Below are 24,860 nucleotides of genomic sequence, written 5' to 3'. Positions count from 1 at the left end.
CTCCATTCACATTACTTGTGGGTTTTCTCTCCTGATTGGACCCTGACTGGCATACCCGACAAAGCTGGAATCCTGGTAGGACTCTCCAGTGGGGAGCTAGAACTAGACAGGAGAGCCAGTTGCTGCTTCAGTTGCCTCCTGAGGCAGAGAGGAGGGGGGACAAAGACCCTGATTTCTTCTTTCCTCTCTCCTTCCAATCTCTCAGTATCCCAGCCTCCAGTCTCTATCAGTGCTCCCCATTGGCCAAACGCATCTGGAAGCCAGCTGACACAGGGGCCAGAGAACATGGGCACCTGCAATACACAGCAGAACAGGGAAAGGTGAGGAGTGGGTCTGAGGGCCACCAGGGCTGGAAAAATCCTGCATAGTCACTGACATTAAGGAATTAGTTGTACTAGGTTAATGATGAAATATAGAGGGATTATATTTATCTCTAAGTAAATTAAATGAGTGTATTTTTCTCCTGGACACACATAATAAAGACTTTTATGAAATCTTAAAAGGAAAAATGACATTTTGAAATCTTTAGCTGTTAATAAAAATTAATGCTTTTAAATGTGCTCTTTCATTAGTAAATTAAGTGAACAGTTTAGAAAAAAATACTTTGGATGAAGATAAGTAAATAATTAATTTTAAAGACAGCACTTTCGTAAAGTAATTCAAAAGATGTTGACAAGAAATTTACAGGAAGCCCAAAGACTAGAGCAATAATTTAAAAATAAGTTGATCCACTGGAATTTTTAAATTGAAAAAGGAATTGGAGACTCTGAACTTTCTGTATTATTGACCTCATATTACAAGAAATTGAATTTTTATATATGATTTCACCATCTGGTCTGAAGAATCTTTGGAAATTATTCTTGTTTAGCAACAGAAATACTTTGAAGATCTTGAACATTTATAGTAACAAACAAGGACTATTTTGGAAAGCTAATGTATGTACTACTTTTAGCAATTTTGAATTAAGCAAGATTAATATATCCTAGCTAATTTAAATAAATCTATCCTGAAAAGAAAGCTGAGTACTGGAATAATTTATGCTGCCTGTAGTCACTGATAATCCCACTTTCTGCATCACATAGAAAGAGAATAAAGCAGTAATGGTTGGTGGCCAATTTGATATCTACACACTAAGATAATAAATGAATTTTGCGAAAACCCCAAAGTGGAAGAATCATTGTCTTTTGAACCAATATAAGCATATTAGAATTTTAAGATGTAAAGTTCTTCAATGAATAAAATTTTCACCACTAGTTTTACTAATAGTCCAGAAGCAATGATGATATTTAAAATGATTACCACTCAGTGTTATGAATATTCCTTTACTCATGAATAACATCATGAGTCAGACATCATAATGCTAAAAAGAAGAAGAAAATAAGACACCTCGTTCCCTGCCCCCTCATAGAAGCAGAATATTGACAGTGGTATTGATGGTAAAGAAAGCCGTGGGTGTTGGTCGTGATCTCTATACTTCAAGACTCAATCATCTCACTCTGCAAGTCTGGAACTTCAGTTGCCAGCTTAGCCAGTGGAGATTTACCTCTAAAAAGCTACCTTATTGTATGACATTGACTTGTACAAAAGAAGTGAGTTTGTAATAAAACGTAATTGCCAAACCCTCTGATATTCACTTAATTCATTTAGTCTCTCTTATCTCACCATGGAAGTCTACTTAAGAAGCCAAATAACAGTTGAAGGGTTACTTAAGAAACCTAAAACCTATTTAAGAAACCAAATTAAGGTTGGTGAATATATGTAACTGATAAAGTTAATTTGTATATGGGGACCCACAAAATGGAAGCCACCACAGTGGCCTGGCCCATGTCACATAACAAAACCTAAGTCAGCCTACACTTACAGAAACACCTGTCAAGGAATCCTAACGTATACCGCTTACGATCCTCCAACTCAGCTTTAGCTAGCTTACCTTACCCTAGAAAATAGGACCTGCTGGCCTTATAAGGAAGTCCCAACTTTCTAGCCAATCATGCCCTGTTTCCACATTGCCTCTTCTTTATTTTTTTATTTGTAAATTTTTTTGTTTTGAAGTATAGTTGATTTACAACATTGTATTAGTTTCAGGTGTACAGCAAAGTGATTTGGTTATATATATGTATATATCTATATTCTTTTTTGATTCTTTTCTATTATAGTTTATTACAAGATATTAAATATAGTTCCCTGTGCTATACAGTAAATCCTTGTTTATCTGTTTTATAGATGGTATTGTACATCTGTTAATCCCATACTCCCAGTTTATCCCTCCTCCCCCTTCCCCTTGGGTAACCATAAGTTTGTTTTCTATGTCTGTGAGTCTATTTCTGTTTTGTAAATAATTTCATTTGTACTGTTTTTTAGATTTCACATATAAGTGATATCGTATAATATTTGTCTTTCTCTGACTGACTTCACTCAGTATGACAGTCTCTAGGTCCATCCATGTTGCTGCAGATGGCATTATTTCATTCTTTTTTATGGTTGAGTAATATTCCATTGTATATATGTACCACATCTTCTTTATCCATTCCTCTGTAGATGGACACTTAGGTTGCCTCCATGGCTTGTCTAATGTAAGTAGTGCCACTATGAACATTGGGGTGCATGCATCTTTTTTTAAAAAACTTTTATTGGAGTATAGTTGATTTACAGTGTTGTATTAGTTTCAGGTGTGCAGCAAAGTGAATCAATTATACATATACATATATCCACTCTTTTTTAGATTCTTTTCCCATATAGGCTATTACAGAGTATTGAGTAGATTTCCCTGTACTATACAGTAGATCCTTATTAGTTATCTATTTTATATATAGTAGTGTGTTTATGTCAATTGCAATTGCAAATTAAGCCCTTGTTGGTCACATCGTTTGCAAATATTTTCTCCCATTTTGTGGGTTTTCTTTTTGTTTTGTTTATGGTTTGCTGTATTTGTTATCCTTTGCTGCTCAACATTGCCTCTTCTAATGTTCTATAAAACTCACTCTTGCTCTAAATCCCTCTGTACAAAAGGCTCTGTACTCCTCCAATCCATGGATTGTTTTCCTTTAAATAAAGGACATCAAACTCATTACTAAATTGTTCTAGTTCTGTCATTTGACATAAATGAGGCACTAATAACAGAAATAATACTGTTTCTTCTGGCACGTAATACGTACTTAGGGACCACTATTATTTGCAATAGTGCTTCACAGCTTACAGATCCTTTTCATATGTCTTACTGAGTGTTTAATTCTCACAAGAAATATGTCAAGTAATGGGTCTGGTATTATCATCTCCCTGTCTCTTTTACTTATGGGAAAAAAAACAGAGAGATAAAGTGACGACTAAAATCTCATAACTGATATAGTTGATATCTATTGCTTTGGTTGGGCCAATTTCCTTTCTCATTTTGATAACATGACTCTGATTTTCCTTTAAGGAACTACACCTATGCCTTTCTGTAACTCCTAGCAGGACTGTCAATCAAGGGGCTTTGCCTCTTTCTGTTACATATGACCCACACTAGCCCATCAGGTCTCTCTATATCCCCCTGGATGCAGAGACTGCTCTTTGGTATTTACCTGAAGGCGTTGAAAACTTATGTATGCACAAAAACCTGCACCTGGATGTGTACAGAAGCTTTATTCATAATTGCCAAAACTTGGAAGCAGCAATGATGTCCTTCAGTAGTGAAAGAATAAATAAACTGTGGTACATCCAGATAACGGATTATTACTCTATGCCAAAACCAAAATGAGCCATCCATCCACGAAAAGACATGGAGGAACCTTAAACGCATATTGCTAAGTGAAAGCAATCTGAAAAGGCTACATACTATATGATTCCAAATACATGACATTCTGGAAAAGGCAAAACTATAGAGTAAAAAGATCAGTGATTGCCAGGGATTAGAGCAGAGGGAGAGATGAATGGGCAGTGCACAGAGGTTTTTTAGGGCAGTGAATCTACTCTGCATGATACTATGGTGGTGGATACATGTCATTATACTCATCCAGTTTCATAGAATATACAACATGAAGAGTGAACCCTAATGTAAACTATCAATTTTGGAGGATAATCATGTGTTAATGTAGGTTTATCAGTTGTAACAAATGTAGCACTCTGGTGGGGGACGACGTGATAATGCATGACAGTACAAGGTGTCTTTGTACCTTCCTCTTAATTTTGCTGTGAACCTAAAACTGCTCTTAAAACAAGTCTCTCTCTCTATATGTATATGTATAGCTGATTCACTTTGTTATAAATCAGAAACTAACACACCTAAAAAAGAAAAAAAAAGTCTATTTTAAAATGTCAAAAACTATTGCTTTTGACCACTGCATATATTTTACAAACTTTTTGGTGGCAAGGTTAGGAGAATGTGTTGATGAAATAATCCATGGAAGAATATGTTTTTTAGATAATGCAAGAAAGGAATGATGGAAATGTAGTAGAGTAGCATTCGGTGGAAGAATTTTAGTACTTTGCTAATGTGAAAGAATATTTCTCATGTAAATGCAAGAAAAGTGGTTAAAACTGCTGAGACACCTTTTCGGGTTAGTTAACCACAGACAAATGGTAAACTGTTTTTTTTTAATACCCCAACTTCTCTTGTTTTCTACCTTCAGTTCCCTTCTTTCCTTTTTATTATGTTGCAAGCACATCACCCTATATGAATGTTTTCAAATTTTCAACACTTTAATCCACTAGAAGGATGAGGTCATGGGCTGTAACATCTTTCTCCTGTATATTTCCCCCTTTTCCATCCCTTTTCTCTGCAGCCCCTGATCCCTGCATCTTTCTTGCTCAAATCATTTTGTCTCCCTACCCCCATTCTTTCTTTTGTTTTTGGAAAAGGATGGAGAGAGATGAGGGGAAGGGACAAGCAAATCCTATGAGAGAATTAGGTCAAACTGGGATAGATTTTTAATCAAATCTTAGCACATTCTAAATATAGGACACCCTGATCAACGAAAGGAATAGAAAATATTCATGTATTAACATGTTTATTTCTTTACTTGAATCTGCCACCTACCGACTCCCCTTTTGTTAGCAAAAATAATGTAGGAAAATTTAAGGAAAACAGAAAAAACTGAAAAATGGATAAAAGGGTTTGTGTATTTATTGCATAAGATTTGCTCTCCCTCTTTTGGATTTTAAGTTTCTTTAAATCCAATGGACTTAGTTTCCTTTTGCTATGAATATATACAGCATTTAGCTCTTTCTGACTATCATTTCTTTGGACTAACTTCTCCAGAGCTATATGACTACATTTTGTGTTATATTTTGTCATTGTAAGTTCTTTTGCTCTAAAAGATTACACAACAATTTTCTCCATTAGGTTCTTTTACTAACCATTGAATCTATGTTATTCTTGTCTTCCCCAAAAGACAGCACCTTGAGGTCCTTGAGTCTGAAGTATACTTTTGCTATTTATGGTGTCTTTGTTTTTCCTGTTGGAAGCCTTTACTAGTTTTTGTCTGCATATTACATTGACCTGTCCTTCAAGATACAGCTAATTTCCTCTATTAGGTTTTTAAAATTTCTCTAGTTACTTCCCAATCATGCACTACACAACTGCACATCTGTGGCTGGTTGAATAATGCCCCCTGCAAAGGTGTCCACTTTCAGTTCCCCAGAATCTGTGAATGTTACCTTACATGGCAAAAGGAACTTTGCTGATGTGGTTAAATTAAGGACCACGAAATGGGGCGATTATCCTGGGTTATGCTGATGAGCTCAGTGTAACCACAAGGGTCCTATGAGAAAGAGGCCAGGATAGGAGAGGAGATGGTGCAACAATGGTAGTAGAGGGAGAAAAGGCAATGTGATGTGAGGCTGTGAGCCAAGTAATGCGGCTGCCCTCTAGAAGCTAAACAAGGCAAGGCAGAGGATTCTTCCTCAGAGCCTCCGGAAGTAACTAGCCCTGCTGACATCTTGATTTTAGCCCACAGAGACTGATTTTGGACATTTGACCTCCAGAATTGTAAGGTAATAAATTTGTGTAGTGTTAAGCAAGTCTGTGGTCATTTGTTACAGCAGCAATAGGAAACCAATATGACATCATTATGTATTTTATATTCTTCTAGGTCTGTTCCACATAATTTAGTACTTTACTGTCATACTCTCTAATTCTACTATGTGTAATTGGTAGAATATAAATTCCTGGTGGACAGGAACAAGCATTTTTACCTTTTTTTTTTTTTTTAAACACCCTACAGTGCTTAGTCCCGTCTTAGGTACTCAGCTATTTGAAGTGGGTTATAACTTTGTTGCATAAAAGAGAATGGCCACTACCAATGGGGAAATGAAAGGCATTTCAAAAGAAATATATAACTCAATAAACTGTATTTACTTCCTTGGCAACAAATTCCAACCTTTTGATTTTGAGCTTTGTGTCACATGCAGTGCTAGGTGCACAGTATTTGATTAATGGAGGCTGGAATACAGAGTGCCCTCAACAAGCACTTGATGCACTGAGCTGAAATCTGTGGGAGTAAAGAAGGAAAAGGAGAAAGAGAAAAGCAGTGTGGGTCTGGCAGAAAGTCTTCCTTGTCTATTTGGCTGATTCATTTTTGTCACATTAAGTAAAGTTAAAATGCTTTACAAGAACATTCATTCTTTTAAATATTCTTTTTTGCTTAACATTTTAATGTTCAATTAATTTCATCCATTAAATTTAAATAACCAGTATTTAAAAATCCAGGTAATATGCTTAATACTGTGCTAAGAGATAAAGAGGTTACAGACCACCTGTAGAACAAGGGTCTGTTCCAGAAGGTCTTAGTATCTAGTTAGAAGATAATACTAACAATCAGCTACGGTTACCAGGCATTTATCAGGTGCCATCTTGTGTGATTCAGACTTTGGAGATTATAGATATTTGGAATTTGGGGCTCGAAAATCAATACCTCATTCAGCAAATACTCATTGAGAACCTATTATGGTTTTCTGTGAATAAGAATTTCTGTTTGGAGCTTGCAATTTGATAGAGGAAGAGAAGTAACGAATACAAGAATGGATTAAGTGCTAAATAGCAGGAGGATGCTTTGTAGTTGGGAAAAGGTTATTACTTTCTGAGAGTTGAAAGGGGAGGCAGGAATTTGAATGATTTCAAAGTAAAGGTATCATTTAGGCCGAGCCTTGAAAGATGAGTAGGACTTTGAAAAGAATAAAATATTCTAGGCATGAAAGGGCATAGTTTTCAAAGGATGTTTGAAGGGTAGTACATTACGTTCCTATTGAAGTAGTAACAAATAACCACAAACTTGAAGCAATACAAATTTGTGTGTTATCTTCGAGTTCTGTAGGTCAAAAGTGCAATAGAGCTCTCACTGGGATAAAATTGAGGTGTTGGCAGGGCTGAGTTCCATTCTAGAGGCTCTAGTGGTGAATCCATTTCCTTGTGTTTTCCAGCTTCTAGAGGTCGCTGGTAACCCTCTTCCTCTATTTTCGAAGTCAGCAGTGTTGCATTGCTCTAGTCATTCTTCCTAGTCACATCTCCCTCCTGACTCTCTTCTTGTGCCTCCCTTTTCCAGTTTGAAGGCCCTTGTGATTATGTTAGTCCCACTCAGTAACTCCGGGTAATCTATTTTACAGTCATGGGACTAGCAACCTTAATTATGCTTTTGCAGTGAAACAGCCTGTTCACAGGTTCTGGGGGTGAAGTCTGTGGACATCTTTGGTGGGGCATTATTCTGCTTACTACAGGTAGTGAGGAGCAGCTAATCTTGAGAGGAAAGAAGGCCAAGAGGAAGGGGTACGAATGCACTAATAAGGGCAATGGGGAGCAGGTGCAAGTTTCTGAGGTTAGAGATAAATTCTCATTTTTTTTGAAAACAGCTTTGCCTGCAACATAGAAACAATCGTTTGGACAGGCAATTTTGGGGTGCAACATTAGGAGGCCCCTATTAAGTCTAAGAGGGTCTAAGGTAAGGAGGGCATAGCTGATCACTTTATTTGGTCTGAGGTTGCTTCTGCCCATTTCTAAGTGTTTTTCATCACAATTCATGACATCATCCCACAGGATTTCAGCAAGTGCAGTTCCCGGTTATTTGGCTGAATTTGTTCAGTAGATTGATCCTGCAACCCAGGCCTTAAACCGTTCACCTACAATCAACAAGAGGAGAGACGAATCCTGGCAGACCCCCAATTAGCAAGGCTGAAGAGAGCAAAACACTGAATTTTTTATGGGTCCAAATCTCAGGGAAAGCACGCAGTCCTTTTTCCTAAGGTGTTTCCTTAACAAGGACACAAAACTGAAAAGCTGCGCCTTCCCGTCACCGCCCCTTCCATCCCCCCACCACCATCGGAGGCAGGGACGTGAGCCCCGCCCAGCGGACTTTACTGACACCGACCGACCAGACTAGGACGTCCACCCGGAACCCCCGAAGCGCGGGGGGTGGGTGGATGGAGGAGGCAAAAAGCGGGAGGGCGGACCCTCGGTCACGTGCCCCGAGCCGTTTTCCGCTTCCGTCACTTCCGGGTGCGACCGTCGCTTCTGTCCTGGTGGGCTCTGTACGCGTTCGGTGCTTACTCACTGTACCTGACAGTCTGTACTACTGCCCCTTCCCTGTTCCCAGGGGGAGGGACATGAGTGTCCCTGGCCTGCCTTCCCTGGACGGGGTCCTGGCAGGGCCAGCCGACGGCCTGGAGGCCGGGGGCCCGACGCCGGGTACGTGCTGTGGGGCGGGGCGGGGCGGGCGGGACCCGAGTGGGTGGGTCTCCGGGCCGCCCAGGGGGAGTAAGATGCTTCCGGCAGCTGCCGCCCCGAGGCTCTGTCCCCAGCGCGGAACTAGGGAACCTTGCCGGCTCTCCTGGCCAGAGGAGGAGGCAGGAAACGAGATCTGGGGGGAAGCGGTGGTTGGGGTGCTGTTGGTGGGGGTTGATGGTGAAGGCATTCTGAGTTTGTGTATTGACTCCAGCACACTGTTGGCTATTTGTTACACGTTAGTGGTTGAGGATGAATTTACCAGAAGGATGATTGGTTTGTAATTCAGAGAATTGATGTATCCAGTATTATTGCCCACTCACTCATGAAATGATTATCTTGCGTTTTGACCTTACTGCGTCCTTCTTCCAGCAATCTTTCTCAACCCGAGTTCGAGGAGAGATTTAAACCCTAATGGCCTAGGGCATCTATTGAATGTAATGAATCGGCTTGCTCTGCATCCATAATGATACTATGTTTGTACTATCCTAGGGAGAATTGAGAAGATAGTAACTCAAAGCAGTTTCTGTGTTCTGCGGTTCAGATGAGGAACCCTAGGTGAGAAAGGCTTCAGGACCTTGGATGTACCTTTACTTGTACTTCCTGTTCCAGAAATATAGGGGTTACCCCAAAATAGCGCTCTCAGCCCTTTCTTGGTGGTGCTTTTCCTCAGTGACTTCCCTCTCTTCACACCTTCCTAAGTTGCTTCTGTAAATATCACTTCCTTGTATATAAGTGCAGGTTGGGTCTCTCTCTGCTTGCTCTTCCATCTGCTTGCTGGGTCCTCTGACATGGTTATTTTGCACTAATCTCACACACAGCATGTACATAAATAAAAGTAGATGTCTGATCCTATTAATGGTGCCAAGTCACTATCACTTGAAACTTTGACATTACTCTTGACTCCTCCCACTTGCCTCCTACCTCTGTTTTGTCCAGGGGATTCTACTGTACAATTTCCATCTCCTCTTTGCATTTTCACCTTTACAACAACAGTTGTAAGGCTAGTCCACCTCCAGTCTCTTATTCATCATTCCATCTATCACACTGTCACGTCACTGCTCCAAGATAAAGCTCCCATCATGTCATTTCCTTGCTTGGAAACCTTAAATGGCTCCTTACTAAACTAAGGGCCAAACACATTATCTTCGCATTCAAGGGTCCTCATAGGCTGGCCACATGGTCTTAGAGCTCACTACTGCATATGTCTCATGCTCCAGACACCCCAAACTAACCTCTCTTTCCAGAGCCATCCTATATTCCCTCTTTCCTCATGCTGCTTCCTGTACCCATATTGCATCCCTTTCTCTCCTGCCTTAGAATTCTTACCCATTTGGAAATAGTAGTCCTCATAGGTTGCTGATGGAAGTGTAAATTGGTGACATCTCTTAGGAAAGCAGTTTTGCAATGTCTATTTTTTTTTTTATAAATTTATTTTGTTTATTTACTTTTGGCTGCGTTGGGTCTTCGTTGCTGCGCGCAGGCTTCTTCATTGCGGTGGCTTCTCTTGTTGCAGAGCACGGGCTCTAGGCATGCGGGCTTCAGTAGTTGTGGCACGTGGGCTCAGTAGTTGGTGGCTCACGGGCTCTAGAGTGCAGGCTCAGTAGCTGGGGTGCACGGGCTTAGTTGCTCCGTGGTATGTGGGATCCTCCTGGACCAGGGATGGAACCTGTGTCCCCTGCATTGGCAGGCAGATTCTTAACCACTTCGCCACCAGGGAAGTCCCTGCAATGTCTATTAAAAAATGCATAAACACCTTGTTCCATTAATCTATTTATAAGAATTTATTCTATAGAAACAGTGATATGAATATGCAAAGACAAGCAAGGAAGCTCACTGCAACATTGTTTGAAAAAGCAAAAAGTAGAATAGGTGTCTTATTTTCTTTGTCTTAGTCTACTCGGGCTGCTATAATAAAATAACATAGGCTGGTGGCTTAAACAACAGACATTTATTCCTTGAAGTTCTGGAGGCTGTGAAGCCCAAGGTCTAGGTGTGGGCAAAATATGTTCCTGGTGAGGACCCTCTTCTGATCTTGCAGATGGCTGCCTTCCACTGTGTCCTCACATGGTGGAAGGAGAGAGTTTGGTCTCTCTTCCTCTTCTTTTAGGGTCAATAATCCCATCATGGGGAACCTACACTCAGACCTCATCTAAACTTAATTATTTCCCAAAGACCCCCACCTCCAGATACCATTACGTTGGAGGTTAGGACTTCAACATATGAATTTTGGGGGAAGGACACATTTAGTCCATAACAATAGGGAACTGGTTAAACAAAATGTGGTAGAATTCTGTTAAGAAGAATGGAGTAGATTCATACATGTTGACCATATCTGAGATATATATTTATGAGAAAACTTGTAGAACAGTATAAGCAAGATTTCATTTGTGATAAATACAGGGTTTAACTGTGTATGCAAAGACAATTTCTTGAAGGCTATGTAAGAAACTCCAGAGTGACTCTCTGTGGAGTAAGGTAGTGAGGAGTATTTTTACTTTTCAGGTTATAGCCCCTTCTTTTGTATTTTAAGTTTTTACAATGAGTAACACCTAAAAAAGAAAGGAATGAAAATTCTATCCATTCTTCAAGCTTCAGCTCAAATGCCCACACCTTCATTAGGAATTATTCCCTGATATCCCTGGTGAAAGTGATCTTTCTCTAATCTGTGGCACTTCTCACATTCTCTGATTCCCCTGTATTGAGCTTTTTCAGGGACGGGGACTTGCCTAATTTATTGTTGTAACCTCAAAAACTAGTACGTAAAATGTATGTGCAGCAAATGTTTCTTGTCTCCCACAATAAAGTACCTTGAACTTAGTGAATAAATGCTTGTAAAAACATGAGTAACTTCAACTCTTCCAATAATTTAACCAGAAGACTGGGACAGGGTAAGGGGGTTGGTGTGTGTGAGTTAAAATGTATATATAGTTTAAGGAAGGTGTATTGGTTGTTACTCCTTAAAGTTGAAATATCCTTATTTGGTTGTTTCTGTTTATCTGTAATACTTATGTTTTCTATGTGTGTATATATATATATATATATTTTTTTAATTTATTTTTGGCTGTGTCAGGTCTTCGTTTCTGTGCGCAGGCTTTCTCTAGTTGTGGTGAGCGGGGGCTGCTGTTTGTTGCGGTGCGTGGGCTTCTCATTGCGGTGGCTTTTCTTTGTTGCGGAGCACGGGCCCTAGGTGTGCGGGCTCAGTAGTTGTGGCTTGCGGGCTCCAGAGCGCAGGTTCAGTAGTTGTGGTGCCTGGGCTTAGTTGCTCCGCGGCATGTGGGATCTTCTCGGACCAGGGCTCGAACCCGTGTCCCCTACATTGGTGGATTCTTAACCACTGCGCCACCAGGGAAGCCCCTTCTATATTTTTTAAAGAGAGTTGCTGCTGTTTGCACTGTTATTGTAATCAAGCCTTTAGCAATGACATTAATCGTAATAATATAATATAATATAATATATAATATAACATTAATGATGTATTTTATTCACTTCCCATCTGATGAAACATCAATGGCAATATCTGTAAATGCTTCACTTTTCCCATTATATTTTTATTTCACTTGTGGAGTGCTTCAGTTTCTAGTTAGCTCTTACTTGTTTGAATATTGCCTTGCAATCTAGAGAATTCCAAAGTTTGTTCATATGTTTCTCAGGATCCAAATAAAAACCATACTAATTTATTTTGATCTCTAAAAGCTAATTTTGAATATGACAGCATGTTGTTTTCCTCAATCTTGCCAAAATTTAAATCTGTGGTAAAAACTATACTTGGAAATGAGCTATAAGCAATGTATTGTGATGAACGTATTCTGTATAATGATCTAATTTGATGTTATGGATTATTACCAGATTATGATTAAAGACAGGTGTTTCAGAGTTTAATATTAGTTTAAAAATGCTTTTGGAGTACCATTTTAGTAATGTGGCCATTTGACTTTTTTTTTTTAATTCTAAACCGGTGATTCTAAAATCTTACACATCATTCATTGAACCCTGTTTAGAAATTGTTTTGTACTTTTCTTGGTAGGAGTAGTGATTGATGGGTATTCATGTTAGACATTTTGAATGCCTGGTACAATGCTTACACTGTTACTATTCAAAGGAAAGGTAGGAATAAACTAGTTCCTGGCATCAAATCTAGATTTACACAGAAGACAACTATTATACACTATTTTCTATGGTAAATTAAGGTTCTGAATTTCAAGAGAGGAGAAATTCTTAGAAAATTTCTTTCCTGCTAACAAATGACAGAACAACCCTCGCTTTACATGTAAATATCAAGCTCTATGCAAAATAAATGTTGATCCATATTACTTCCATAGAATTGAAAAAAATATTTTTAGGTATTGCATTTATTTAAAAATTTTTTTTAAAGTTTTTTTTTTTTAATGTGGACCATTTTTTTAAAGTCTGTATTGAATTTGTTACAATATTGCTTCTGTTTTACCTTTTGGTTTTTTGGCCGGCAGGCGTGTGGGATCTTAGCTCCCTGACCAGGGATCAAACCTGCACCCCCTGCACTGGAAGGCGAAGTCTTAACCACTGGACTGCCAGGGAAGTCCCTGCATTTAAAAAATATATAATCTCTAGGGGCTTCCCTGGTGGCTCAGTGGTTACGAGTCTGCCTGACAATGCAGGGGACACGGGTTTGAGCCTTGGTCCGGGAAGATCCCACATGCTGTGGAGCAACTAGGCCCCTGCGCCACAGCTACTGAGCCTGCGCTCTGGGGCCTACGAGCCACAGTGACTGAAGCCCATGAACCTGGAGCCCGTGCTCCGCAGCGGGAGAGGCCACCGCAGTGAGAGGCCCGTGCAACGCAACGAAGAGTAGCCCCCGCTTGCCGCAACTAAATAAAGCCCACTCACAGCAACAAAGACTTAACACACCCCAAAATAAATTAATTACTTAAAAAAAATTCTGCAAGCTTTTGGAAAGAAGAATTTCTTACTTCCATTCAGTAACTGTTCCTTCCTTTTAGGCCTCAGACTCCTTTAATAATACACTGAAAACTCTAAATCCCCTTCCCTGAAAAATACATACACATATGGAATTTTGTGTGTGTTAATGTTCTTTTCAGCTAGACTTTACCTTGTCCTAGTAGCTTTAAAATATTTTTTGAGTGCTCATAACTTGATTTTTAGAGGATGCTCAGTAAGTAAAAGTTAAAAAAAAAAAAAAGGATACCTACATTATCCTGTGTGTGTGCTCTGAACTCTGCTAGCCTCCTTTCCTCCCTCCCTGCTACTTTCTTACCCCTGTGTCAGTTTAAAAGCTTCCTAAATTTGATTTTTTGCTTGGGGACAGGTTTAAGTGACACTTCTCCAGATGAAGGGTTAATAGAGGACTTGACCATAGAAGACAAAGCTGTGGAGCAACTGGCAGAAGGCTTGCTTTCTCACTACTTGCCAGATCTGCAGAGATCAAAACAAGCTCTCCAGGAACTCACGTGAGCTGAAAAAAACCATAGATGCACTCAGTTCTTCTCTGGCATAGTCATAATTTACTGTATAAGTAAAGTATATACTGTATTAGGGATAATATTTTGTAACATTTAATACAATGGAGTATTTCTGTGTCTTTTGTGTTAGCAAATGGGAGTGGAGTAATCTAAATTACATAGTATACATGTAATTTAGATTACACAGTAATCTAAATGTAAAAAGTGAAATGAATGCTCCTAGAGTGTTTGGTCTCTTCTGAGAAGTACCCCTAAATCTTATCTAGACTCTCTGATTAGTTTTGGTGTCTCTCCACTATTTTAGGAAAGAATCGCCTCTTGGGGATGTTGCAAATGGGTATACACCTGTTTCTGAGTAGAGCTGCAAAATTGCCTCCGTAAGAGTCACATTTGTTTTCAATTGCTGGTTCACATGACTTGCCGGAAATCCCTAATTATCTTTTTTGGAGATGACCCATTTCATTCTTAGTTTATAACTCTACTAGCTAAATAAAGGATTGGAGAATAAGCTAAGAGAGGAACAGGATAAGGAAGAATGGAATCCATAAAGTGTAATCAGTATGCAAAAATATACACTCTGGGGGCTTCCCTGGTGGGGCAGTGGTTGAGAGTCCACCTGCTGATGCAGGGGACACGGGTTCGTGCCCTGGTCCGGGAAGATCCCACATGCCACGGAGCGGCTAGGCCCGTGAGCCTGCGCGTCCAGAGCTTGTGCTCCGCAACGGGAGAGGCCACAACAATGAGAGGCCCGTGTACCACAAAAAAAAAAAAAAAAAAGAAAAATATACACTCTGATTTTATCAGCTGTCACCCAGAAACAGCAGCCTGAACTTCTTCCTCTTGTGTCAGGACCCCTCTGGATTGCCCAAGCTGGCCTATTATTTCTTTTTTGTGGTGGTCACCTTTAAACTGGCTATGAACCACTGCTGCTCTAAGACTTACTCTTTGAAAACTGATCTCAGAGGCCTTTATTAGGGCAAAAGGAGAGGAATAATCAACAACTATGTCCATTTTTTAAATATTAGTAACTAATGTTACAATCCTTGGGTTTGAAGATGATAAGTGAATATAAAAGTGGTACTGTGTTCTACTACATGTGATACCCTACTGTAGTTAAGGGAGCTGATAACATTCTTAGTTTTCTGCTAGTTCCAAGTAAGATTATTTTTATTCCCCAGTGTGTGATATATCTTGTATTTTAACACCAGCCAATCCTTGTGGCAGAAAAGTCAAAGATTTTGTGGGTGAGTTTGGGTGATATATGATAGAATGAAGGAAGGTAAGAAACTCTGCAAACAAAACATATCTGGTAACACTTTGTTTATAGGAAGTTAGGAATCAAGGTTTAATTGGAAAGTTTAATTGATGAGGACATTGGCTAAAATTTAGTGTTTCAATAACCCCATTTATCTTCCTAGGTGTCTAGACAGTGGTGATGATGATGATGATGATGATGATGATGATAGTAAAATCAGCTACTGTTTATAACAGTTGAATATGATGAATAAGCAGTTATTAAACTTCTTGAGTGTTAAGGAAAGATAAGCAAACTTCAGAGGAAGAACAAAGAGAAATATATGGGTCTAGTTAAGAGCTTTCTACACTGTCTCATTGATCAGTGTATCTGTTCTTTCACCAATATCCTGCTGTCTTGATTTCTGTAGTTTCTGTAAGTCTTGAAATTTGGTAATGTACGTCTTCCAACTTTGTTCTTCTTCAGTATGTCTTAGTTATTATAGGTCTTTGCCTTTCCATGTGAATTTTAGAATCAGTTTGTAGATATCTACAAAATAACTTTCTGGATTTAAATTGAGATTGTATTGAACTCTTTGAAAACTGATCCTAAATTTTTGACCTATAGGTCAAGTTGGGAAGAATTGATATCTTAGCACTATTGAGTTTTTTATTCCATGTACTCAGAATATCTCTTCATTACTTAGATCTCTCTTATTTCTTTCATTAGAGTTTAATAGTTTTTGCATATAGATCCTATACATATTTTGTTAGGTTTATACCAGATTATTTCATCTGACGGGTTATTGTAAATGGTATTTTTTAAAATTCTGATTGTTCATTGCTGGTATATAGGAAGGCAACTGACTTTTGTATATTAACCTTGTATCCTGAAACTTTGCTATATTCACATATTCGTTCCTGGGTTTTTGTTGTTGATTCTTTGGGATTTTCCACATAGGCAGTCATGTTATCTGTGAACAAAGACAGTTTTATTTCTTCCTTTCTAATCTGTATACCTTTTATTTCCTTTTCTTGTCTTACTGCATTAGCTAGGACTTCCAGTAAAATGTTGAAAAGGACTAGTAAGAGTGGACATCCTTTCCTTGCTCCAGATCTTTAGGAGGAAAGCATCTAGTTTCTTACCACAAGTGCAATATTAGCTGTACGGTTTTTTAAAAGATATTCTTTATCAAGTTGGGGAAGTTCCTCTCTCCTCCTAGTTTGATGAGAGTGTTTTAATTATGAATGGTGTTGGACTTCGTCAAATGCTTTTTCTTCATCCGCTGATAAGACCATATGATTTTTCTTCTTTAACCAGTTGATGTTGTGGGTTACATGATTGATTTTCAAATGTTGAACCAGCTTTGCATACTTGGAATAAATCCCACTTGGTTGTGGTGTATAATTCTTTTTATACATTGTTGGATTTGATTTGTTGATATTTTGTTGAGGAGTTTTGCATCTGTGTTCTTGAAAGATAATGATCTATAGTTTTCCTTTCTTGTAATGTCTTTTTTTAAAAAATAAATTTATTTACTTACTTATTTATGGCTGCATTGGGTCTTCGTTGATGCTCATGGGCTTTCTCTCCTTGCAGTGAGCAGGGGCTGCTCTTTGTTGTGGTGTGTGGGCTTCTCCTTGCGGTGGGTTTTCTTTGTTGTGGAGCATGGGTTCTAGGTATGCGGGCTTCAGTAGTTGTGGCTCGTGGGCTCTAGAGTGCAGGCTCAGTAGTTGTGGCGCACGGGCCCAGTTGCTCCGTGGCATGTGGGATCTTCCTGGACCAGGGCTCAAACCCGTGTCCCATGCTTGGCAGGTGGATTCTTAACCACTGTGCCACCAGGGAAGTCCCTCGTATAATGCCTTTATCTGGTTTTGATTTTAGGATAGTGCTGGCCTCATAGAATGAGTTAGGAAGTGCTCCCTTTACTTCTGTTTTCTGAAAGAGATTGTGGAGAATTGGTATAATTTCTTCCTTAAATGTTTGGTAGAAATTGCCATGAAGCCATCTGTTCCTGGTACTTTGATTTCTGGAAGGTTACTACTTATAGATATAGGCCTACTTAGATTATCTGTTTCTCCTTGTGTGAGTTTTGGTAGTTTGTGTCTTTCAAGGAGTTAGTCATTTCCATCTAAGTTATCAAATTGGTGAGCATAGAGCTACCTGTAGTATTCTTTTATTATCCTTTTAATGTCCATGGGATAAGTAGTGATGACCCCTTTTCCATAAATTATGTTAGTAATTTGTATCTCCTCTCTCTTTTTCTTTGTTAGTCTAGCTAGAAGTTTATCAATTTTATCAATATTTTAGAAGAACCAACTTTTGGTTTTGTTTATTTTTTTATTGTTTTCCAGTTGTAACAGCCTGTTTTTGCTGTCCTGCTTGTCTTGGATCATTGGCTTGCTGGGTTCTCCTCTCATCCATTCTGGTTTCACCTTCTGTGGTCTCCAGTCAGAGCTGAAGGGACACATATGACCTGTAGGATATGCCATACTCAGTGCTAGATGGTGGAGATGTTTTAGCTGCCCTTCAGTCTCTTCATTGCTATTTCTTTTTTTCATTGTTGTTCTCTGTTTAGTATACTTCTGCAAGCATATCATGTTATATTTTTCTTTGTCTATAGTATTCTTTAAAATATTTAATTAAGTGACCCCCCCCCCCCCACCCAGTGTCACTTATTCCTGTGATCCTAGCATTGGTTGATCTGGAGAAGAATATTAGAGAAGTTGGCTTCTCTTCCTCAATAGCAAGTTTTGAATCAGATTTTATTGAGGAGTCTTAGAAATTACTTGGTCTGACCTTCTTACTTTGTAAATGAAATTTAGGTCCAGAGAAACTAAATTTCCAAGATCACACCAACTGATTATTATCCCTTGATACTGCATTTTTTCTAACTCTAATCTAAAAAGTCACTGCTCCTCTTCCTTTATGGTAATGTTACAATTTTAATATATATAAAACATCAAGTTTCTTGGACAAGATAGTATAAAAAAAACTTTTTGGGGATAATACAGAGAGTTGTTTGAAATAAGTAATAAAATAATTTAAAATGGCTTGATGTTATTCAAATCTGAAATTGAGGCAAGAATAAAAGATGTATTTAATTATCAGAATATTGGAATATTATTTTGGCTTTGGAATATTATTATTATTATTATTATTATTATATATATATTTTTTGCGGTACACGGGCCTCTCACTGCTGTGGCCTCTCCCATTGCGGAGCACAGGCTCCAGATGCGCAAGCTCAGCGGCCATGGCTCATGGGCCTAGCCGCTCCGTGGCATGTGGGATCCTCCCGGACCGGGGCACGAACCCGTGTCCCCTGCAGTGGCAGGCGGTCTCTCAACCACTGCGCCACCAGGGAAGCCCTGGAATATTATTTTGAAAAAGATTATGATAAACTAAATAAGCCTTGGAGAGTCAATAAATTTCCAACTTAATTTCTACTTTTAACATTAACCAAGATGAATGTGATTGCTTTTAATGAACCATCACTTAAAGTATGTAAAATTTATTTTGGCTGTGTGCTTTTGTTTCAGACAGAACCAAGTTGTATTATTAGACACACTGGAACAAGAGATTTCAAAATTTAAAGAATGTCATTCTATGTTGGATATTAATGCTTTGGTAAGTATGATTTAGTTGACATAGCTTAATGATATCTTGTTTTAGAAATAGCTAGGTTTATCCTCCCAACTTTGTACTTTTGTATGTTTGAGATACTTACGTATGTTTTCCTCTAATTTTTAAAGTTTAGAATTTGTTGTTTAACAGGAAACCTTGACTTACTTTATTAGACCTTCTATTGTCTTGAATTGTTAGCTTTCAAATGTTGAGCTTGTGATAGGAAATTGAACTTATATATGAAAGTCTGGAATAGATCTGCTCATAATTAAAGACTAATAGAAGAGAAGTAAAAGTAAGGAACTTTGGAGGTACTATTTTTCCCCTTAAGGAAAGCACATCTCTCTTTATCAAGTACATGGTTTTTAAAATTAGCACTTATTTAATTGTATGGCATTTTCATAATGCCATAACAAATTAACGCTGAAACAGACTGTTCGAGGGTCCTTTACGTCCCCTTTATATCTTTCAATGTAAGTGACCATAGTTGAATTTCATCAGAAACTTTATAGCTTTTTGATGAGAGGAACTAATACTCTTTATTTTAGGAAATGGAGAATTAACAGAAATAAGGAACTTGTGGCTACCTTTCTCTTTACCCGGAACATTAGAAATAGCTTAGTTTGCATGACTTTGTGGACTTTCATATATACGTCAAAGATTGGACTTTTCATTGGAAAAATGTGGCTTATTAATGTTTTCCTTTTATAACAATCAAAAACCAAGTCCACCTTCTCTAGTATTAGGCAGAGGCCTGTGGTAGTAAATACAAAGTCTTCTACTCAGTAGTTCTTGATTTGTGAAGGAGGTGGTCTTTGTCTTCTCCATTGAGTTCATGTTGCAGCAGAACTACATATTTGTTGAATTAATGAACCAAGCATATGTAATACTGTCGCTTCCATCTGAAAGGGCAGAAACTAAGTCTTGCTCTTTTTCCTTCTCTCAGCCCATGAGTGGTGTTTTTTTGTTGTTGTTGTTTGTTTTTTTAATTAATTTTTTTTAGTTTTGGCTGTGTTGGGTCTTTGTTCCTGTGCATGGGCTTTCTCTAGTTGCAGCAAGCCGGGGCTACTTTTCATTGCGGTGCGCAGGCTTCTCATTGCGGTGGCTCCTCTTGTTGCGGAGCATGGGCTCTAGGTGCGTGGGCTTCACTAGTTGCAGCACTCAGGCTCAGTAGTTGTGGCTTGCGGGCTCTAGAGCACAAGTTCAGTAGTTTTGGCACATGGGTTTAGTTGCTCCACGGCATGTGGGATCTTCCCGGACCAGGGCTCGAACCCGTGTCCCCTGCATTGTCAGGTGGATTCTTAATCACTGCGCCACCAGGGAAGTCCCCCAAGAGTGGTTTTGATTGTCATTCAGGAACTGAAAAATAAAAGCCCAGAGAGAAAGAGGGTCTGTAAGCTCTAGAGGTCATCAGACTCTGACTTTACTTGTAGCTACATTAAGGCTGCTAATCTCTCTACTGACACTTCTTTCCTTTTTTTTACCTGATCTTCTCTTTCTGTTACCTTCTTTCCTGAGGATGAGGTGTTTCTTTTTCTTTCTCTCCCATCTCTGGCTGAGATGGAAAGTCTATACTTATCACTCCTTGGGAAGAAAAGTGTCCTTACAGAGATTGTTCTCCTTGGTCTGACTTCAGAAGCCCAAAGAATATGATCAGACTTGTCCACAGCCTTCTCAGGGCTCTCTGGCCACAGCTTGGTTTTTCCTGATAGGCAGACACTTCACTTAAACTGTCCTGTGTACCCTGGCTCAGTCTCTCCCTTGTAAAGGCAGTAGAGAGTGTTTTACTTTTCTTAAATGAAACTGATAGCACTGTTGGATAGTCTTACTAAAATTTTAGAATTATATTGCATGGTTGTTTTTTTTTTTGAATTTTATTTAATTTATTTTTTTATATAGCAGGTTCCTATTAGTTATCTGTTTTATACATATCAGTGTATATATGTCAATCCCAATCTCCCAATTATGTTGCATGTTTTTAAGGCAAAATGTTATCTGTACAGAATATAAATGTCTATTTTATGTTGAGTAACTTTTAATCAATCTGAACTGAATCAGGTATTCTCAAAAGCCTACTAGTGGTTTAAATTAAATTTGAATCTTGGAATTAAAATATGGAGATAATTAGATCTTCAAAAATTTTGACAAATTTAGGCAGAATGAACTGTAATTTAGGTATTGATTTATTTATCCATTTCGATATTTCAGTCTGTTTTAAATTGACTTTTAAATTTACTTTTCCATCTTAAGTTCACTGAAGCTAAACACTATCATGCCAAGTTGGTGAATATAAGAAAGGAGATGCTGATGCTTCATGAAAAGACATCAAAGTTAAAAGTGAGTTGAAAATTCTTTCACAGTCTTTATAGAAGTAGAGGTTTAACTGTCTGTTTTTCTTCAGTATTCATTTTCTGACTTCTTATATATTCATATACAATAGGTTACTTAATTCATGGTACATTGTTTTCTTTTAAAACACATTCTTATTAACCCCACTCTGGGCTTTTCTACTAATAGCTGGGCTGGTGGGCTCACATTCTCTGAATATGTCACTGTATTTGTCATTTAATAATAAGAGTTTTGAGTAATAGAATTTTTTTATCAAGGAGACCTTAAATTACCCAGAACATTTAAAAACTGTGAATCACTATATTGTACACCTGTAACTTATACTATATAGCAACTATACTTCAATAAAAAAAAGTTACCCTGAACAAATTTAAAAGTTAAACATGAAATTTATTATTATGTATTGATTACCTTAAATCAAAGCATTATTACTTAAAAATTTTTTTAAATTTTTTATTTTTAATTTAATGTTTAAAGGCTACTTTTCAGTTACAGTTATTACAAAATATTGGCTATATTCCCCATGTTGTACAATACATCCTTGAGCCTGTCTTACACCCAGTAGTTTGAAACTCCCACTCCCCCACCCCTATATTGCACTCCCCCATAAATCACTAGTTTGTTCTCTAAAAGCACTACTACTTTTAAATTAGGCCATAACCTATAAGCCTTTTGCTCTCTTGGTTTTTAAATTTTTTTTGACTTAGAAAAGAGCACTTAAACTGCAGCAGAAGAGGCAAAAAGAAGAGTTGGAAAGGGAGCAGCAACGAGAGAAGGAATTTGAAAGAGAAAAGCAGTTAACTGCCAAACCAGCTAAAAGGATGTGAGAAGTTGGATGTTTGTGTCCTTCCTTCCCCTGTTGATGTTCTGGATTTAAGATGACCCAGTGTAGACTGAAGTTAAGGTAGTGCCTTATACCATTGTGTTATGCTTTGAAATCCTTTTCCCACGAGTGCTGTCTCTCTATCTTCATTTCAGCCATTCAAGAAGCTTTTTTTCCTGAATAGAAGACATAATATCACTTGGTTTGGATATTTTGTATGTAATTTTTCAACTTTGTTTTGCTTTTTAAAATTCATTATTTTGGCCTTAAGTCATTTATAAACTGGAAAATGGTTTGTTTTAATAGTCTAGACTATATGTGGTTAAAAATTAGTATGAATTATTTAGCTTCTTAATAAGTGTGGATTTAAAAGTTTCAGTTTCTTATTTTATGAAATGAATTGCCTTTCTGGCAATACAGCTCTGGGTTTTGGCAGTTGCCTTTTTATTGTTTGGTTAAGAAGAATTGCCAGCTGTTTAATCTCATATGCCACTGGAAAAGAGGTGGTATAAGCCTTTGTGAAGAACATGATAGAAAAGTGTGTACACAGGAAATAGTAGCATCTTAGACATAGGATAGGTGAGCAAGATGCCATGTAGATTCCACTAACCATATACTATACCTGCTTCCTAGCTTTGTTGTTGCTGTTTTTTCCTTATGTTGCTTCTGGGTTCAAAGTAGATTATATCTATTCCTAAAGTTTGGCGGGGGTGGTGTAGCTTTCACACACTCAAATGTGTTTAAATATTTATAATTCTTAGTAACAGTCATCACACACTGTGAGATACAGTTGTCAAGCTGATAAGATAATGAACCCAGCTTTCCAAGTGGAAAGTCTTACTGCTAGTTCTAGCTATCCTCTGATTTGCTGTGTGGTCTTAACATGTGGTTACTTTTTCTGTGCTTTTATAAAAAATTCTTAAAGTAGAATGATACATACCAACTACCCATTTTATAGATAATGACAAGAATGGTGGAAAATTAGTAAATAGCTTCTTCACAAAAGAGGCAGCATGATACCTTTAGTGTTTTCTAGATCCCCCCTCCCCCAGTATTACATGTAGAAATTTATTATGTGAGGGAAATATTATGAAGTTTCATTGTTTTAAATTGAGAGTGTATTATTCACTGTTTTAGTATTATTTAACATCCATGATGTCCAATCTCTATTACATAGAGACTGTACAGATTAGATTACAGATTATGATTAGAATGTGTATCTTTTATAATCTACGTTACATTTGGTAAGCTGGAATCACTCACTACCTCTGATCACATATCAGGCTAACCAATGATGGAGAAGGCATTAGATTTACGTCGAGTGCTAAGAACTGGTTTGTTTAAAGGTTTAAAAAATTTGTTTGAAAACCTTTCCCTTCTTTAGTGAGTGAATTATGATCTCACAGTTCTCTTGGTTTTGACCTTATGTTTAAGAGTATAAATATATTTTATTTTTAAAGGCTATGTGTTGCCCTCAAACACTGGCTAAAACTCCTAGGGCAGGATCATTAGTACTGGCAGGACAGTGTCATCTAAACTGCTGAATGTACTCACTTATAACCTGACAAAGGCTGTGCATTGTTTCTTAGAGTGATTTGTGGTGGCCAGCCGCAATGACTGTTTAAAATGCTGGTTCCTGGACACCACTCTCAATCTACTGAAGCAAATCTGTTTGTTTTTCTCTTTTTTTCCTTTTAAAAAAGTTTCCTCAAGTGATTCTGATGTACCTTATAAGTTGAGAACCGCTGGTCTAGTGATCTAGGTCAGAGGTTTCCACACTGGGCTGCATATTAGCACCTGGAAACTTAAAAAATATATACTCTTGAAGATTTTTACTCATTAGTTCTTAGGTAGGGCCCATCCACATTTTAAAGAGCCCCCCAGATAAGTCCAATGCAAGGAACCACTGGTCTAGACTTTCTAGTGATTTCTATTTATAAGGAGCGAAATAGTTTGAAAGCTACCCAGTAACTCTTGGGATTAATCTTATGAAATAAATTCTTAAACTGCTGCTTTTGATATAAAGTCAGATTTAAGACTGAAATAAATAGCAGGCCAGAAATAGGTATAGAATTCTGGTTAATTGAACTTTTGTGACCTATATTTAAATAAATCATGTTTATTGAATGAATGGCAAGGCACATGTACTTTTAGAAATGTATTACTTACATTTTGAAGATTTTTTAAAGTGTCAAGAATATATATTAGGATCCACTATTTTTAGGTCAATTGTAAATCAGAAGTACTGTTACTTTGGTAATTAAAATCTAAAACTTTAGCTGTATCTCAGTAGCGTACAAACATATCGTACTGACTAAAACTGAACAGAACCCTTATAATTAGTCTTGCTGTATTTTTGCACAAAATTATGAATTGGTACTTGAGTTGAAAAAAATTGCCTATGGTGTTTTGGTTGAAAAAAATTGCCTTTGTCTTGAAACTATATCATATATATACTGAACTAAAGTGATGGGAGTTAATTTTGTATTTACTTTGTAGGAGGTATCATGTAAATATGCAGACGTTGAATGTAGTATGGATTGTGTCCACAGTGAATTTTTGGGTGGATACAGTTTATAAATATGCCAATTATATACCCTCATATACTTGTCTGATTTTGAGCTTGTAAAATGAGGACTCCTTTTTACACATTTAATAAAGAAAAGAAAGGTCTATGAA

General features: G+C 37.9%; 1 protein-coding gene across 1 annotated transcript; it reads left to right on the top strand.

Annotated features, from left to right (window-relative positions):
* The first annotated feature begins 8,473 nt into the window (after positions 1-8,473).
* Positions 8,474-24,860, top strand: BLOC1S6 (biogenesis of lysosomal organelles complex 1 subunit 6). The gene is made up of 5 exons (XM_082617581.1): positions 8,474-8,653; positions 13,995-14,136; positions 18,925-19,012; positions 21,260-21,346; positions 22,066-24,860. The coding sequence occupies exons 1-5, from the start codon at positions 8,572-8,574 to the stop codon at positions 22,183-22,185; spliced, it is 519 nt and encodes a 172-aa protein (XP_082473707.1). The 5' UTR covers positions 8,474-8,571; the 3' UTR covers positions 22,186-24,860.

The sequence above is a fragment of the Mesoplodon mirus genome (genome assembly GCF_964341445.2).
Source record: "Mesoplodon mirus genome assembly, chromosome: 4".
NCBI lineage: Eukaryota > Metazoa > Chordata > Mammalia > Artiodactyla > Ziphiidae > Mesoplodon > Mesoplodon mirus.
Note: the sequence above shows the minus strand (reverse complement) of the source record. Positions and strands in the feature narration are given on the sequence as shown.

Excerpts from the sequence above, each read along its gene's own strand:
- BLOC1S6 (XM_082617581.1), top strand. The coding sequence starts at position 8,572 with ATGAGTGTCCCTGGCCTGCCTTCCCTGGACGGGGTCCTGGCAGGGCCA. Across the intron at positions 8,654-13,994 it reads GGCCGGGGGCCCGACGCCGG|GTTTAAGTGACACTTCTCCA; the intron begins GTACGTGCTGTG and ends GCTTGGGGACAG. Across the intron at positions 21,347-22,065 it reads AAAAGACATCAAAGTTAAAA|AAAAGAGCACTTAAACTGCA; the intron begins GTGAGTTGAAAA and ends TTTTTGACTTAG.